We start from the raw sequence: 18,764 nt of genomic DNA on the forward strand, positions 1-18,764 counted from the left end.
CTGGGTGGTTTGTTATTTAAAAAAAAAAACACTCCATATAATGATATTTTCAATAAGGCCTGGTCCAAATGGCTAGGTAGAAAAAGTTTTCTTTTTTATTTGCTGATCTTTACGTGCAGTGTAATAATGACGTTCATAATAATATATAATATTATATTATTATATAGTAATAATAACAATGGATGTTCATAATACTTTTAAGTGCCTCTTGCCCTTTAAAATGTGCATACATTTTCTCTGTAGAGCCTGGAAATTGCAAAGCCGATGAAACAGCCTCTAAATACAAAGGGACCTATAAGTGGCTATTAACCAACCCTACGGAGACAGCCCGAACTAGATGCATAAAAAATGAGGATGGAAATGCCACAAGATTCTGGTGTGTACAGGTCAAGTTCTAATTGCTGATTCAGATATACAAAGATCTGACTAATTGGGGACCTGTTTCTATGTCATTTGTCTGAGCATGCTCCCTTCCTCCGCCTCTAGTGCCAGTCTTTCTTTCTATTACCTTTTGGACCTGTTTAAACATATGCATGCAACATAATAAGAAAAATTTTAAAGGAGACAAAAGATAAAAGTTACCCATCATCCCATAAGAAAAATTTTAAAGGAGACAAAAGATAAAAGTTACCCATCATCCCAGAAGAAAATTCAAGAAGACAAAAGAGAAAAAAGTCACCCATAACCCCACTGCCTGAACAAAGCTCTTTTTAGGTTGGCATATATTTTTTTCATCTAACCTTTCTCTGTATGCCTTTAAGTTTTATGTAGCAGTAATCACTGTCCTTGTATCAATAATGTAATTTACCATTTCATTCAATGGTTTGTCAAACATTTTCCATGTTTTACATTTATTATCTTAATGTTCATTTCAAAAAACGACCTTGGAAACTTTCTCGTTGATGGGCTATAGTAATTTACTAAATCACTCTTCTATTGTTGACTTTATCATTTTCCTTTTTAAAATAATCAGCTCTCTTTTCTTACTCTCTGCTGTTCATGGTTTATGCCATTAACTTAAGTGGGCAAAACCAGAGGGGCAGCAGGTTTTGACAGAGGCTTAAAAGCACTCTTAGAAAGCAACATTAGGGGCTTTCCTTTTCCTCCCTGTGTCTAATCAGTCGGCAAGTCCTGCAGCTTTGACGGTCATAGTCAGAGCCCACATCTAGCCTTTCCTTTCCAACCCCACTGCCACTACCCTGGTGCAAGCCCTTATTGCCCACTATTAGAGCGGTCTCCTTGCCATCTAACTTAACAGTACCCCTTACCCGCCTCCGCCAACTATATTCTACACTGCTGCCAGCATGATTTTCCTGAAGTATGGCTGCTATCATGCCACTGTCGTGCTCCAGCTCCACATTGCCTCAAGAATTAAGTCCAAACCCCTAAATATAGTCCTGACCGTAGGCTTCCTCTCCTGCTGTCTCACTCAGCATTCTCCCTCCCTTTATTACGCGCTCCAGTCAAAACGACCATTTGCTGTTCTGGACTCAGTAGGCGCTTCCTGGTGTCTCTTTCTCTGCCTGTGCTGTTTGCTCTTCTTGGGGTTGGGGGAAGAGATTTTTCTCTACCTCTGTCCTTTCAGCACACAGCTCAGCTCAAATGCTAAAAGTAACATCTCTTTCCTTGGTAGTTTGATAGATTCAGTTTTGTTTATACAGCATTTCATCTTATATTTGCCCTAAGTTTCGAGTAGTTACACTTGGAGTTTTAAACCCCCTAGTTACAAGTTTCTTGAGGGAGGGATGAAGCGCTGCCCTGTTTGTCTGTGCTACCTATTACCATTCCTAGAACCGAATGGGTGCTCAATAAATGTGTTAGCTGACTTGAAATGAACTGGTTTGAATTGGGTGAGGCACAGGGGAGGGTGGATGATGAGGGCCAATGAGCTATCCAGGGCTCTATATTAATTGTCTTAAGTTAATATGCTGAGATAGAGACCACATTCCAACAGGAATTTCCCCTTAAAAGAGGAGTAAGAAGGGACAGTGAGAGGAAAGAGTCATGTCTAGAGGGCCAGAATCTCTGTCTGGACGCTTGGTCAGCAGGACAGTGCCATGCCCCATTCCCAGCTCCCTTACCTGTTTATCCACTCCCCTTCCCCCTTCCCACATGTTGACCCTAGATTCACTTGCTCCCTAAGAGCAAAATTTCTTGTTTTCACAAAGAAGTACTGGGCTCCCACCTTTGCTATCTATGCCGGGAGGCTTGGGGCAGGCGAGGAGAAGGCATGCTAAGGATACACCCACCATTTGCTTTAAGACTATCTTTGCCTCATCCTCTGATGAGAAAGCTCTTTCCTCTCTTTTTCAGTTCAATCAGCATCAACACGGGCAAATCTCAGTGGGAAAAGCCAAAGCTTAAACAATGCAAATTGCTTCAAGAACTTCCTGACAAGATTGTGGATCTTGCTAATATTACCATAAGTGATGGTAAGATTGTTTTGTACATATAAGACAAATTATGGAACTTCAATTACTTTGCCTACTTGACCCCAAACCAGAGAGAGTATAGGCAAACCCCACTTAGGAAAATCTACCTTACGACAATCCAATTTCAGAACAAAGGTAATTAATGTTGGTGGAGGCGGTGGTGGGGCATGAGATGTTAGGACTATCAGTGTTTCTGTGATTTTTGTTTGTTTTTGCTACATATATATATATATATTTGAGATGGAGTTTCACTCTTGTTGCCCAGGCTGGAGTGCAACAGCGCGATCTTGGCTCACTGCAACCTCTGCCTCCTAGGTTCAAGCAATTCTCCTGCCTCAGCCTCCCTAGTAGCTGGGATTACAGGCGCCCACCACCACGCCCGGATGATTTTTTCTATTTTTAGCAGAGGCGGGGTTTCCCCATGTTGGCCAGGCTGGTCTCAAATTCCTAACCTCAAGTGATCCACCTGCCTCAGCCTCCCAAAGTACTCGGATTACAGGTGTGAGCCACCGTGCCCTGCCTTATTTTACTTTTTTGGCTAATTATTGTTTTTATTTTATTTAAATTTTTAAAAAGTTTTAATAGGTAATACTTCACTGACTTCAATATTCAAAAAACAAAAAGGGTATGTGTAAAACATCTCCCACCCACTGCTGACCTCAGCCATTCAGTTACTATCCACAGAGATATTTTATGGATCCATAATGAAATGTGTATACACATTTGTGTATGTGTATGTTGTATACACACATATACTTGCCCTCACTTTTTGTACACAAAGTGGAGCATGCTATACACACTATTCTTCACGTTGCTTTTTTCTCTTAACAATATATTGAAGAGATTATTATATCAGCATATAAAGAGTTTTCTCATTCTTTTTTCCCCCTCTGCATTGTATTATATATATCACAATAAATGTGCCACAATTTATTTAACCTGTTTCTTAAGGATGAGTATTTAGGTTGTCAGTAACATTTTTCTTTGAAAACAAGACTGTACAACTATTTTTGTGTTTTTTTCATTGTAGGGAAAATACTATAACATATTTAATAAAATTTTCACATTTTTGATAGTATATAAGGTGTTTTAGAGTTGGTATTGTCTAAGCAGCTGATATAGAAGGCTGCATTTCTTTCAAAAATACATTTGTAGACCATATTAGCTTTTATTTTTGTTTGTGACACTGTTAGCATAATTCATATTATTAGGTAAAAGAGATTCAAAATAAAGAGTATCTCTTTTAAAAAACCACTGCTTCGATGACTATTACATATATGTCACAATTTTGAGAAAGTAGGGGTATACCTAAAGCATAAATCCTTGAATGTGGAATTGCTGGGTCAATCATACTTTTGATGGTGTCAAAATGCTCTCTGTAATAGTTACAGCAATTTAGATTCCCACTTGCAAGTTATGAAAAGTACCTTTTTCACAACTCCTTCATCGACACAGCATGTTTGTTATCAGACTTCTGGATCTTTTTGCGATTTGATAAGCGGAAATTGATATCTCAATGTAGTTTACAAACTTTTTAATGGAGATATTCACATATCATAAAATTCGCTCATTTAACACGTACAGTTTAGTGGGTTTTTAAAAGCATATTCACTCGATTGTGCAACCATCATCACTAATTCCAGAATGTTTCATCACCCCAAAAAGAAACCCTGTAGCCATTAGCAGTCTCTCCATTTCTCCCCCACCCCGGCTCCTGGCAACCACTAATCTACTTTTTTGTCTCTATGAATTTTGCCATTTTGGGGCATTTCATGTTTCTGAGGTTCATCCAATGTTGTAGCATGTATCATTGCTTCATTCCTTTTTATGGATGCATTATATTCCATCATATAGATATACCACATTTTGCTTATTAATTCTTCAGTTGACAGACATTTCTTTTCCATCTTTTGGCTACTATTAAAACTCTAGCTGTGCACATTTATGTACAGATTTTATGTAGACATATGTTTTCAATTTTCTCGAGTATACATTGAAGAGTAGAATTGCTAGGTCGTATAGTAACCCTATGATTAGCTTTTTGAGGAACTTCAAAACTGTTTTCCACAGCAGTTGTGCCATTCTACATCCCTGCCAACTCTGTATGAAGGTTCCAATTTCTTCACATCTTTGTAAACACATTACTATTGTCTGTCTTTTAGATTATGGCTGGTAATAATGCCCCCCAACACACCTTTATTCCTAATTTTAGTAATTTGTGTCTTCACTTTTTTTATCTTTGTCAGTCTAGCTAAAAGTTTTAAAATTTTGTTAATGTTTATAGACTTTATTTTTTAGAGCAGTTTTAGATTCACAGCAAAACTGAGTGGAAAGTACAGAGCTCCAGCATATGCCCTCCCCCAACCACATGCAGACTCCCCCACCATCAACATCCCCCACCAGAGTGGTATGTTTGTTACAATTGAATGTACACTGACACATCGTTATCACCAATAGTTCATAGTTTTACACTAGCGTTCACTCTTGCTGTTGTACATTCTGTGGCTTTGGACAAATGTATAATGACATAAATCCACCATTACAGTATCATATGGGATATTTTCACTGCTCTAAAAGTCCCCTATGCTCCACTTATTCATCCCTCCTTCCTCTCAACCCCTGGCAATCACTGATCTTTTTACTATCTCTGTGTTTTTGCTCTTTCCAGAAGGCCATATAGTTGGAATCTTGCAATATGCAGCCTTTTCAGATTGGCTTCTTTCACTTAGTTATGTGCATTTAAATTTCTTCCATGTGTCTTTTCATGGCTTGGCAGCTCATTTCTTTTTGGCACTGAATAATATTCCATTGTCTGGATGTACCACAGTTTATTTATTCATTCACCTACTGAAGGACATCTTGGTTGCTTCCAAGTTCTGTTAACTACGAATACAGCTATTATAAACATCTGTGTGCATGTTTTTGTATAGATGTTAAGTGTTCAACTCATTTGGGTAAAGAACAAAAGGTGTGGTTGTTGGATTGTGTGATAAGAGTATGTTTAGTTTTGTAAGAAGCTGACAAATTGCCTTCCAAAGTGGCTGTACCATTTTGCATTCTCATCAGCAATGAGAGCTCCCGTTGTTTCACATTCTTTCCAGCATTTAGTGTTGTCAATGTTTTAGATTTTGGCTATTCTAATAGGTGTGTAGTGGTATCTCATTGTTGTTTTAATTTGCAATTCCTTAACAACATATGATGATGAATAGCTTTTCATGTGCATATTTTCCATATTTATGTCTCCTTTGATGAGGTGTATTCTATAGGCTGAATGTTTGTGTGCCCCAAAAATTCATACGTTGAAATTCTAACCCCAGTGTGATGGTATTTGGAGATGACGCCTTTGGGAGGGGTTTAGGTCATGAGGGTGGAACCTTCATGAACGAGATTAGCGCCCTTATAAAAGAGGCCCCAGAGAGCTTCTTTGCCCCTTTCACCATGTGAGGTTATAGCAAAAAAATGGCGGTTTATGAGCCAGGAAATGAGTTCTCACCAGACATTCAATCTGTTCTTCATAGACAACTTGCCAGACATGGTTCTACTGCATAAAATGGGTCCCTCCCATAGTGAAATGTCAGAAATTGAGGCACAGGCATTCCAGCGCCTCACAGAAGGGCCAGGGAATTGGCCTTGAAGCAGTGAACTTCTCAGATCTGTTTTCCTTGCAGATGATGCAAGTTTGAGATCCTTGCTGAGGACTATCTAGAACAATTAGGAAAGCAAGCACAGCTCTGATTATTTCTAGGTCAGAAACCAAGAGTCAGGGCAATAGGAAATGTTACAGCTTGAAGTGAGTGGGCAGAAAGTTAGAGGGTTTGTGTTTCACACTGACCTCCCTCCTTCTGAGTGACACATTTTTCTTTAGACATGCTAATAGAATTTTCTCTTGTGGAAGAAAAATAAACAGTCATAACAACAACAAAAACACTGCACCGGGTTGGGATTTTTAGAAAATTGACTGTGAGAAGTCATTTTATATATATAAAAAATCTACTGCGGAGTAAAGGAACAGTTGGATGATGATTATAATGTATATAACTGAAAAGTAAACTATCAAGTTTATTATCTTTGGAAGAATCCTTCTATTCTACTTGTAAATTAGGGGCTTAATGAACAATGAATACAATATAAAGGAAAGAAAAATGTATTCACGTTGAAACAATTTATTTTCTTTTGCTTTCAATCTTGATGACAAGCATTAGATATCTTGGTTGAAGAAAAACTCTTCAGCTCTCTCACTTAAATGCTCCTTTTTCTTAACTCTTTAATATCAGAGTTAGAAAATGTACTTTTATTTCAAAGTTCTTTGGGTTCTCTTCTGTGCTCAATGTTTGTTACCTCCATGATATTAAAGATGCATCAGGCTCTAGTGAAGTTGACTAGAACTTTTCAGAAAACTTTTTCCTGTCTGTGTCCATTCCACCATCAGGGCAGGATAGTGAGCGCTGAAGAGAAGACAGTGGTATTCCCAGGAGGTCAGGTAGAAAGACTGCAAAGCACAGCTGTTCCAACCCCCAACACGGCAGAGAAAAGGGCCAAAGGCACAGATGCTGTAAAAAGTGATATTGAAGAGCTCAAGCTTTGGAGTCAGCACTGGGTTATAATATTTCAATGTTTTAACTTCTTAATCTATATAAAGGGGATAATGTGAGTACTTTCATGACTAATACAAAGGTTATTGTGGTGAATAGATGAGAAAATGCACATATAATGCCTTGCTGTTGTATCCTATCTCCAAAATGCCCACCGACTCATTCCCTCTTTGTCAATTGGGAGTTGAATCGGGGCTGGCTTGTGACTGCTTAGCCCAGTAGAATTTGGGAGAAGCGACTTTGCCAATGATGGGACTAATTTTTAAGGGGACTGGAAGTTTCTGCATCCTTTCTCTTTGTACACTCTCATTTGAGATGCTTCCTCAGAGCCAGACACCATGTTGTAAGAAGCCCAAACAGTGGTGTGCTGAAAAATATTTAAAAACCAGCTCTACCCAAAGAAGGTGCTGATTTGTAGCTTTTGCCAGTTTTCATGATATAATACCCTCTCCTTCATGGCTGAATGCAAACTACAATGTAATGTATAGTGACTGAACTATACAGTTGGTAAGAGATGCATGCACAGATACATTAGATATGTAAATAATCACAAGAGCATAGATTAGTAAAATGTAGCAAAATAATTAGAAAGTGAAGAGGTTTCAGTATCATTTTAAAATATAATTTACGCAATTATAAGTTTATATAATTTAATTTTTAATAATGGCCATGTTTAACAACTCGTGCACAGAATTCCTGAAAATTTAACAATTGGTTCTCACCAACTGGTAAAAGTTGGCTCCAGTACATCACAAGCCAGACTGAGCCCACACCACTGGGGGAGGCCATGTGTAGGGAGTACAGCCAACAGCCTCAACTGACCAGTCAGCATCAATTGCCTGCCATGTGAGTGAGCCCTCTTGGACATCCAGCCCAGATTAGCCTTCTGATGTATTCAGCATCAGCTGCTACCTGACTTCAAGTGTATGAGACAATCCAAGTGAGAACACTCAACTGAGCCTAGTTAACACACAGAACCATGAAGGATAATAATACATTGTTGCTTTAAGCCAGTAAGTTTTAGGGTGATTTGTTATGCAGCAATAGATAACCTGGAACACTGGCTCATAGGAATTGCTCAGTAAATAGCAGATATTATTATTTTGAATGTTGCAATTACTGGCAGATTAACTGTAACAGTATTTCAAGGAATGAGGATCAATTTATTCTGCAACAAATAATGGAGAAGTCCCTTTATTACTTTTGCTTGAGGACCAGGAATTTTTACACGATGAGTGTAATTTAGCTTGAATTTTCCTTAAAAACTATACAACTCCAGAGAAAAAGTCTATAATTACTTTCCACAGTATAGTTAGTCTCCCATTGGCCTGCTGTTTACTTTCATTCTGCCACAGCAGGGACTATGTGAAAGTGAAATTGTACCACTGAAGCCCAAAGAATCATGACTAGGCAGCTCTTGCTATTCCATTTTCAGCAAAGTCTGAGCGATTTCATAAGAGCAGTAGAAAGGTCCATGAACGAGCTTACTATCTTTTTCTATCGTGCCTAATCTTAATATTTTCTCAGCTTCTTTAACTTACCAGAAGATAGATGTTAACTGGGACAAAATGTTAATTGAGAAACAACTACAACCTTGTTTAATCTCCTCTCTTCCTCCCATCTCCTCAGGGAGAACTCTGTCTTTGCTAGTTCAGTTCCTATGTGAGCCATTGTTGGATAAATTGGGGTAATGGTTGGGAAGAATTGAGAGGATCTCAGTTACGATTGCTTAATTTACATTGATGAGAACAGAAAGTTGTTTGCAGGAAAAAAAAGAGAATAAAGGAAGAAAATGAAGAGGAAAAGGAGAAAGCAAAAAGTAGCTTGCGTAGGCTTTTGAAGGTGTTAAGTTGTGGGGAGCTTGGGGTAGGAGAAAGATTTGAGGAGATGCTGGTAACTATGGAGGTCATTGAAAGAGAGGGAGGAAGAGAAATACAGACAGAGAGAGGGGATGAATTTTATGCTGAATTATTTTGTTTTCTGAAACAGAGTTGACTATTTGTAGTATAACCTGGGTTAAGTGTGTTATGAGCGTTAGCTCTCTCTGGAATTTTTCTTAACAAATGGTATTTTTTATTATTTTCCTTTATATTTTGGTTATTGGAGTTGAATGTGAGTGCTTTAAACTAGGAAGACACGACAAGAAAGCTCAGCTTTATACGTGTTATATTCAACTAAAATCGAATTTGTGCTGTATTCATTTAACAAAGCTCTTCACTTTAAAAGTGAGTCATGATTCAAACAAAACAACTATTTAGAAGAAGCATTTATGAGATAAGAACTTTTGGGCACCGACAGGATATTTGATGATTTTGAATATTATTGCTAATTTTTAAATTTAATTTGTTATTGTGGTTGTGACATGTAAAAATCATTTATTTTAGAGATACATGCTAAAGTATTTATGGATAAAATGATATCATATTCAGGACTCGCTTTGAAATAATATGGGGTTGGGGAAAAGGTGAGTGGAAGTGTAGAGAAAATGAGATTAGCCATTCATTGACACTTGTTGAAGTTGGGTTATTCATGAGGAACATGGAGATTCATTATACAATTCTTTCTACTTTTGTGTATGCTTGCAAATTTCCATAATAAAAAGTGAAGAAAAAAGTGGGCGAGTTGATATCTATTGTTCTTACTCTCTGGAAAATCTGAATTAACTGCTTTTTATTATGACGTAGTCCATATTTGCTTTTTTTTTCCTGTGGTTTGATGGTTCTTGACAGGAAAATGTAACCATCACCCTTAATTATGAAAACATAGACTGAGTGTTTGCTGATATTTGAGTATAAGGTGGGATCTACTTAACACAATCCAATACTCAAAAGTCTCAATTTAATTAGAATCAAATTTCAAGATAATTCTTCAGGGACAAAACGATTTCCCTGGTGCATTCGAAAAAGGATTTAATGAATGAAAACTTTTTAATGAATAAAAACTTGACTTATGTTCTACTTTCTGGGACTACACCTATTGTAGAAACAAAGGGCCAATATTTTCCTTCTGTAAACATGTTACCTTGGTAGGTATTCTCATCTCACCCTCTTTACTCTTTAAAGGGAAAGAAGCACACCAGAATGGCAGAAGACTAAGTCATGCAGCTTTTATGTCTCAACTTTCTTTCCCCAGAGAATGCTGAGGATGTTGCAGAGCATATTTTAAATTTGATAAATGAATCCCCAGCCCTGGGTAAAGAAGAGACAAAGATTATTGTTTCTAAAATATCAGATATTTCACAATGTGATGAGATAAGTATGAACCTAACTCATGTTATATTACAAATAATCAACGTTGTTTTGGAAAAGCAAAACAATTCCGCCTCTGATCTGCATGAAGTAAGCAATGAGTAAGTACTAATACTTTGGTGAAAGACATTATTTTTTAAAAATTTAAAATGCAGTTGGCCCTCTGTATCTGTGCATTCTGCATTTGTGAATTTAAACAACCACAGACTGAAAATATCCTTAAAAAAATCTTGCGTCGATACTGAACAAGTACAGAATTTTTTCTCATTATTCCTGAACAATACAGCATAACAACGATTTACATAGCATTTATATTGTATTAGGCATTATAAGTAATCTAGAGATGATTTAAAATATACACTGATGTGCATAGGCTATACAAAAATACGACCCTATTTTATATCAGGGACTTGAGCATCCGTGGATTTTTGTATTCATGGAAGTCCTGGAACAGATCCCTCAAGGATACGAACGGATGACTGTGTATATTATCAATTTCTTGGCATATAGTCATCATAAATTTTAAAAGTCAGGTAATTACACATTGAAAGCTCAGTGAGTACAATGCAATGGGGTCACTTTACTTGAATGTTCATTGTGAAAGGATGTATTCGCATCCGAATTGAATCTTAGTGATAGCAAGCTTTCAAGTACACAGTTACCCCAAACCAAACCCCCAGTCTATTCCCCCAACTTTTGTGCTCCCTCAGTGTTCTTAATGTCTATAAAATGTATCCAACCAGTGCTAAAGTGGAAAACTCGAGAATAGTACTAGTTAACTCCCTCTAACTCACAGCCAATTAATAACCAACTCTTTTATGCGGCACTGTACATCCATTTTTAAAATCCCTTAAATATTTCGGTGGAATTCATTTACTTCTCTCCATCTCCACCACTACCACCCTATTCCTAGCCCTATTTCTCTCATCAGACTGTCTATAATAACCTCCTAAATGGTCTCTCTGCCTCCATTCTTGACCCTCTATGGGTCATCTTCTACATAGCACCCAGAGTAATCTTTTAATGTATGTATCAGATCATGTGCTTACTTTACTTTAAAACCACTCGGTGGCTTTTCCATTACACATAAAATAAAATCCAAATGTCTTTTAAAGTCCTACGAGGCCCTGCAGGGTCTGGCTCACATGTAACAATTTCATTAATTTTCACGACAATCTTTAGAGATGAGTGTAATATTACTTTTGACTTTGCAGGTGAGGAAACTGAAGCTAAGTGAGATTACTTTATTTGCCCACAGAGTTAGAAATTAGGGGAGCTAAGATTTAGATGTCAACTTGTCTGATTCCAAAGCCAGTGCTCTTATTTAATAATTCCTAAATGATATAAAGATAGTGATTAAAACTCAAAGAAAAGTCTTGCAATGAGGAAATCTTGCAAGGAGGATGGATTTTACTTTTAAAAGGTAGGATGCTCTTCTCCATCTGTGGTTTCTTGCAGAATTCTGAGGATAATCGAGCGTACTGGTCACAAGATGGAGTTTTCTGGGCAGACAGCAAATCTGACGGTGGCCGGGCTGGCTTTGGCTGTGCTGCGGGTGGACCACACGTTTGATGGCATGGCTTTCAGCATTCACTCCTATGAAGAAGGCACAGACCCTGAGGTGAGTGCAGCTCAGGGAACTGAGCCAATCAGCCGAGCACAGTTTCAAGTCTTCATTCATTTACTCCTTGGGAGAGAGAGGGCGCTCTGTTACTGTTTTAAGGGGACCTTATGGAAATACAGGCATCCCAGCGAAGATTCATATGTAATCTTTAGTAGGCTAACGTCTTGGTTGGAATGGTGTCTGGGAATTGTGCAATGATACCATCTTTGGCCCTGTGACCCCAAATTATCTCAAATGTCAGTTTATTATTGGCCACCATCTAAGGAACACATTATATGTTGGACATTGTGCTACTGTCTCCTTTGTACAGATAAGGAAACAGAGAAGTAATTTGCCCAAGAACACGTAGCCTAATGGCTAAGCTAGGATTGAAACCTACATCTGTCTGGCTTTAAAGCCTGGGCCTTTTCCACCATATCATATTACCTTAGGCTTTGGCATGTTATAGGCTGCCAACCCTACTCAAAACAATTTCAGAGGTTAGATTTTTTTTTACAATTAAAAAGTAATAAAATGTACATATAAGAAAATGCACAATTCCTAAGTATACACCCTCTGAATTTTGACAAATGCATACATCTATGTAATCCAAACCCCTATTAAGATATAGAACGTTGGCCAGGTGCAGTGCCACACCTGTAATCCCAGCAGTTTGGGAGGTCAAGGTGGGAGGATCACTTGAACTCAGGAGTTTGAGACCAGCCTGGGCAATATAGTGAAATCCCATCTCTACAAAAAAATTAAAAAATTAGCCAGGCATGGTAGTGTGTGCCTGTGGTCCAGCTACATGAGAGGCTTAGGCGGAAGGATCGCTTGAGACCAGAAGATCAAGGATGCAGTGAGCCCTGACTGCACCACTGCATTCCAGCCTAGGCAACAGAGCGAGATTCTGTATTTTTAAAAAAGATATAGAATATTGCTATCACCTCTGAAAGCCCCCTTGTGCCCTTTGCAAGTGAAGCTCTGAAACTACTATCTGCAGTGGCAACCACTGTTCTTATATTTTTCTGTGATTGTTTCTCCTGTTCTACAACGTTATATAAATGAAATCTTATAATATGTACTGTTTTGTATAAGGTTTCTTTCATGTAGCATAATGTTTTTTTCGTCATCCTTTTGTTACAGTAGTTTGTTCCTTTTTATTGCTGAATAATATTCCAACGATTGGGTACACAACAGATTCCTTGTCTATTCTCCTCTTGATGGACATTTGGATTGTTTCCAGTTAGAATATTATGAATAATCCTGCTATGAACCTTTGTGTATAAGTCTTTATGTGATCATATTATTTTTATGTCTTGGATAAACACCTAGGAATGGAATTGCTGGCTCATAGGTACATGTTTATAATTTATTTATTTATTATTTATTTTTTGAGATGGAGTCTCGCTCTGCCGCCCAGGCTGGAGTGCAGTGGCACTATATCTGCTCACCACAACCTCTGCCTCCCAGATTCAAGCGATTCTCCTGCCTCAGCCTCCCATATAGCTGGGATTACAGGCACTCACCACCATATCCAGCTAATTTTCGTATTTTTAGTAGAGACGGGGTTTAGCCATGTTGTCCAGGCCAGTCTCAAACTCTTGGCTTCAAGCTATCCACCCACCTCGGCCTTCCAAATTGCTGGGATTACAGGCGTGAGCTACCTCACCCGGCCTGTAGGTATATGTTTAAATGTATTAGAAACTGTCATAGTGTTTTCTAGAGTGATGTGGAGTAATTTTTCATGTTCATATTTGTTATTTGTATGTCTTTGGTGAAATATCTGTTAAAATCTTTTGCCCATTTTTAAATTGGGTAGTTTTCTTTCTTTATTGCAATAGTTTTTGGGATACATGTGGTTTGGGGTTACATGGATAATTTGTTTAGTAGTGATTTCTGAGATTTTAGTGTACTCGTCACCTGAGCAGCATACACTCCGTACCCAATATGTAGTCTTTTATCCTTCACCCGCCCACCACTCTTTCCCTTGAGTCCCCAAAGTCCATTACATCATTCTTGTGCCTTTGTGTCCCCATAGTCTAGCTCCTACTTATAAGTGAGAATATATGATATTTGGTTTTCCATTCCTGAGTTACTTCACTTAGAGTAAGAGCCTCTAGTTCCATCCAAGTTACTGCAAAAGACATGATTTCGTTCCTTTTTATGGCTGAGTAGTATTCCATGGTGTATATATACCACATTTTCTTTATCCACTTGTTTGGTTGATGGACACTTAGGTTGGTTCCATATCTTTGCAACTGTGAGTTGTGCTGCTTTAAACATGTGTGTGCATGTGCCTTTTTCATATAATGACTTCTTTTCCTTTGAGTAGATAGCCAGTAGTGGGATTGCTAGACGGAATTGTAGTTCTCAGTTTAGTTCTTTAAGGGATCTTCATACTGTTTTCCACAGTGGTTGTATTAATTTACATTCCCACCAGCTGTATAGAAGTGTTTCCTTTTCACCACGTCCACGCCAACATCTATTGTTTTTTGACTTTTTAATTATGGCCATTCTTGCAGAGTAAGGTGGTATCTCATGGTGGTTTTAATTTGCATTTCCCTGATGATTAGTGATATTGAGCATTTTTTCATATGTTTGTTGGGTGTTTGTCTATCTTCTTTTGAGAATTGTCTATGTATGTCCTTTGCCCACTTTTTGATAGGATCATTTGATTTTTTCTCGCTGATTTGTTTGAATTCCTTGTAGATTCTGGATACTAGTCCTTTGATGGATGCATAGTTTGCAAATGTTTTCTCCCACTCTGTGGATTGCCTATTGACTCTGCTGATTATTTCTTTTGTTGTGCAGAAGCTTTTTAGTTTAATTTGATCCCATTTATTTGTTTCTGTTTGTGCATTTGCTTTTGGGGTCTTAGTCATGAATTCTTTGCCTAGGCCAATGTTCAGAAGAGTTTTTTCCAATGTTATCTTCTAGAATTTTTATGGTTTCAGGTCTTATATTTAAGACTCTTATATTTAAGACTTTGATCCATCTTGCATTAATTTTTGTATAATGCGAGGGATGGGGATCCAGTTTCATTTTTCTCCGTGTGGCTTACCAATTATCCCAGCACCATTTGTGGAACAGGGTGTCCCTTCTCCACTTTATGTTTTCACTTGCTTTGTCAAAGATTAGTTGGCTCTAAGTATTTGGCTTTATTTCTGGGTTTTCTATTCTGTTCTATTGGTCTACATACCTATTTTTATACCAATACCATGCTGTTTTGGTAACTATAGCCTTGTAGTATAATTTGAAGTTGGGTAATATGATGCCTCCAGATTTGTTCTTTTTGCTTTGAATTGCTTTGGCTATGTGGAGCTTTTTTGATTCCATATGAATTTTAGAATTTTTTCTAGTTCTGTAAGAATGATGATGATATTTTGGTGGGAATTGCATTATCTATAGATTGCTTTTGGCAGTATGGCCATTTTCACAGTATTGATTCTTTCCATCATGAGCAAGGGATGTGTTTCCATTTGTTTGTGTCATCTATGATTTCTTTCAACAGTGTTTTGTAGTTTTCCTTGTAGAGATCTTTCACCTCCTTGATTAAGTATATTCCTGGGTATTGTATTGTGTTGTGTTGTGTTGTGTTGTGTTGTGTTGTATTGTACTGTATTGTATTGTATTGTATTTTGCAGCTGTTGTAAAAAAGATTGAGATTTTGATTTGATTCACAGCTTGGTCGCTGTTGGTGTATAGCAGTGCTGCTGATTTGTGTACATTGATTTTGTAACCTGAGACTTTACTGAATTCATTTATCAGATGTAGGAGCTTTTTGAATGAGTTGTTATGGTTTTCTAGGTATACGTTCACATCGTTGTTGAACAGCAACAGCTTGACTTCCTCTTTTCCAATTTGGATGCCCTTTATTTCTTACTCATGTCTGATTGCTATGACTAGGACTTCCAGTACTATGTTGAATAGAAATGGTAAAAGTGGGCATCCCTCTTATTACTGAGTTGTAAGTGTTCTTTACACATTCTGGATACAAGCAATTTATCAGATGTATGTTTTGAAAATGTTTTCCGTATGACTTGCCTATCTATTTTCTCAATAATGTCTTTCGATGAGCAGTTTTTTGCTTTCTTATTTTCTTTCCCTTTTTTTTTTTTGTTGTTGTTGTTTGAGAGTGAGTCTCATTCTTTCACCCAGACTGAAATGCTGTGGGTTGAACACAGATCACTGCAGCCTTGACCTCCTGGGCTCAAGCAATCCTCCTTCCTCAACCTCACATGTAGCTGGGGCCACAGGCACGCACCACCATGCCTGACTAATTTTTTAATTTTTTGTAGAGATGGGGCTCTCACTTTGTTGCCCAGACTGATCACGAACTCCTGGGCTCAGGCAATCCTCCCACCTTGGCCTACCAAAGTGCTGGGATTACAGGCATGTGCCATTGTGCTCACCAAAAGTTTTAAATTTTCATGATGTCTAATTTATAGTTCTGTTTTCTTTTATGAATAACCATATATGACTTGTCTATGATACCTTTGTCTATCAGGAAGCCATGAAGACATTCTCTTATGCTTTTCTTTAAAAGCTCTATGATTTTAGCTTTTATGTTTAGAACTCAATTAATTGATTTATGTATTGCATGAGGTAGGAGTTGAGGATCATTTTGTTTTACGTGGATATCCAGTATTTCCACCAGCACCATTTGTTGAAAAGACTTTTCCTTCCCCATTGGCTTGCTTTGGTACCTTTGACAAAAAGTCAAATAGTTGTATAAATGTAAGGCTATTTCTGGACTTTCCTATTCTGTTTTTTTTTTTTTTTTAAACTCGTATGTTATTACCAGGTCCTCTTGGTTCCTGAAGTGTTGAAGTCAGGTAATATGAATACTTCAACATTGTTGCTTTTCAAGATTGCTTTGGTTATTCTAAGCCTTTTGCATGTCCATATAAATTTTCAAATCTGCTGATCAATTTGTATAAAAAACTTGTTAAGATTATGATTTAGATTGAGTTGAAGTTATTGGTCAATTTTGGGAGAATTTATTTCTTAGTAATATTGAGTCTTCTAATCTAGGAACATTTATTTAGTTCTATTTACATTTCTCTGAGCAATGTTTTGTAGTTTAGGTGGGGATATATTGCATGTCTTTTGATAAATTTATTCCTAAGTCTTTTGATTTTTGATGCTGTTGAAAATGGAATAGTTTTAAAACTAGATATTCCAATTATTTGCTGCTAGTATATGAAATGCAATTGATTATATATGAAATATTATTTATATTATATGCTATAGATATACACATTTTGTTTCTTATGCACTTGCTAAATTCACTTATTGCTTCTAGTAACTGTTTTAGAGATTCTTTAGAACTTTCCAAGTAAGCCAACATCATCTGACAGTAGAGAGTTTTATGTATTCTTTACTGATCTTTATTTCTTTTATTTCTTTTTGGGGGCCTATTCTGATGTTTAATACTTCCAATAAAATGTTGAAAAGAAGTGGTTGAAGTGGGCATCCTTGTCTTATTTTTAATATTAGGAGAAAAGTATTCACTGTTTTTCCATTACTGTGATGTTACCCATGTTTTTGTTTTTTTTTTTTTTAAGGATGTTCTTTATTTGATTGAGGTAGTTACCTTCTATTCTTGGTTTCCTGAAAAAATTTATCACAAATTGTTGTTGAATTTTGTCAAAAGCTTTTTCTGTATCTTTCGAAGTAATCATTTGGCTTTCTTCTTTATTCTCTTAATATGGTAAATTATATTGATTTTAAAATATTAAGCCAATCTTGAATTCCTGGAAGAAACCCTACTGGTCATGATGTGTCATCATGTTTATGTATTGCTATTTTCTAAGTGCTTATGTTTTGTGAAGTATTTTTGCCCTTACATTCATGAAGAGTATTGGCCTGAAATTTTCTTTTTTTGTGATTTGTCAGGCTTTAGAAAGATTTTGGCAACATTCTAAAAGTGAGTTGGGAAATGGTCCCTCTTCTACTTTCAGAAAGAGTTTGTGTAACATTGCTGTCATTTCATTAAATGCTTGATAGGGTTCACTAGGAAACCCTCTGGGTCTGAAATTTCTTTGTGGAAAGTTTTTTGATATCAAACTAGATTTATTTAGTGGATAGAGAGCCATTCAGATTTTCTGATTCATCTTGTGTCAGTTTTTGGATAGTTGTATTTTTCTAAGAGTTTATTTCATCTAACTTGTCAAGCTTATTGGCAATAATTTATAATATTTTCCTATTTTTTTTAACATCTGTAGGATTTATAGCAGGAGTCAGCAAAGTTTCTGTAAAGGGCAGATAATAAATATTTTAGGCTGTGCAACCCACAGGTGGTCTCTGTCTGCTGAATGTTCTTATATGTTTGTTTTTGTTCTGCTCTCTGTTCCTCTTGCCCCCGCCCTCTTCTCTCCTTCTTTCTCTTCTCTCTTTTCCTTCCCTCCTTTCTCCTGTCTTCTCCTTCCCTCTCTTCTCCTCTCCTCTCCCTCCCTCTCTTCTCCTCTCCTTTCCAGCCCTCTCTTTTCCTCTCCTCTTCTTCCCTTGCTTTCCTCTCTTTTCCTTCCCTCTCTTATTCTCTCTTCTACCTCTGCTTCTTTCTTTGTGCAACCTTTTAAAAATGAAATGTATGTTGTGCAACTGTCACCACCATATGTCTGCAGAACGTTGTTCATCTTCCCAAAGCTACTGGAGAGGTCAGCCTCCCCAGTAGCCGATGCATTGAATAACAAGTCCCCATTCGTCCCTCTCCTAGCCCTTGACAATCACAATTCTCCTGGTCCCTGTGATTTTGACTACTCTAGGTACCTAATGTAAATGGAATCATACCATATTTGTCCTTTGTGACTGGCTTTTTTCACTTTGCAAAATGTCTTCAAGGTTCATCTATATTGTAGCATGTTAGAATTTGCTAATTTTTTAA

General features: G+C 37.3%; 1 protein-coding gene across 1 annotated transcript in view; it reads left to right on the forward strand.

The window, feature by feature from the left end:
* The window catches only part of ADGRG4 (adhesion G protein-coupled receptor G4), a 113,700-nt gene that overhangs the window by 58,727 nt on the left and 36,209 nt on the right, over positions 1-18,764 (forward strand). Inside the window, exons 12-15 of the mRNA XM_055268008.2 lie at positions 244-376; positions 2,314-2,432; positions 10,157-10,373; positions 11,731-11,893. Coding sequence (XP_055123983.1) covers positions 244-376; positions 2,314-2,432; positions 10,157-10,373; positions 11,731-11,893 — 632 coding nt within the window. The remainder of the gene's footprint in view (positions 1-243; positions 377-2,313; positions 2,433-10,156; positions 10,374-11,730; positions 11,894-18,764) is intronic.

The sequence above is a fragment of the Symphalangus syndactylus genome, chromosome X, assembly GCF_028878055.3.
Source record: "Symphalangus syndactylus isolate Jambi chromosome X, NHGRI_mSymSyn1-v2.1_pri, whole genome shotgun sequence".
NCBI lineage: Eukaryota > Metazoa > Chordata > Mammalia > Primates > Hylobatidae > Symphalangus > Symphalangus syndactylus.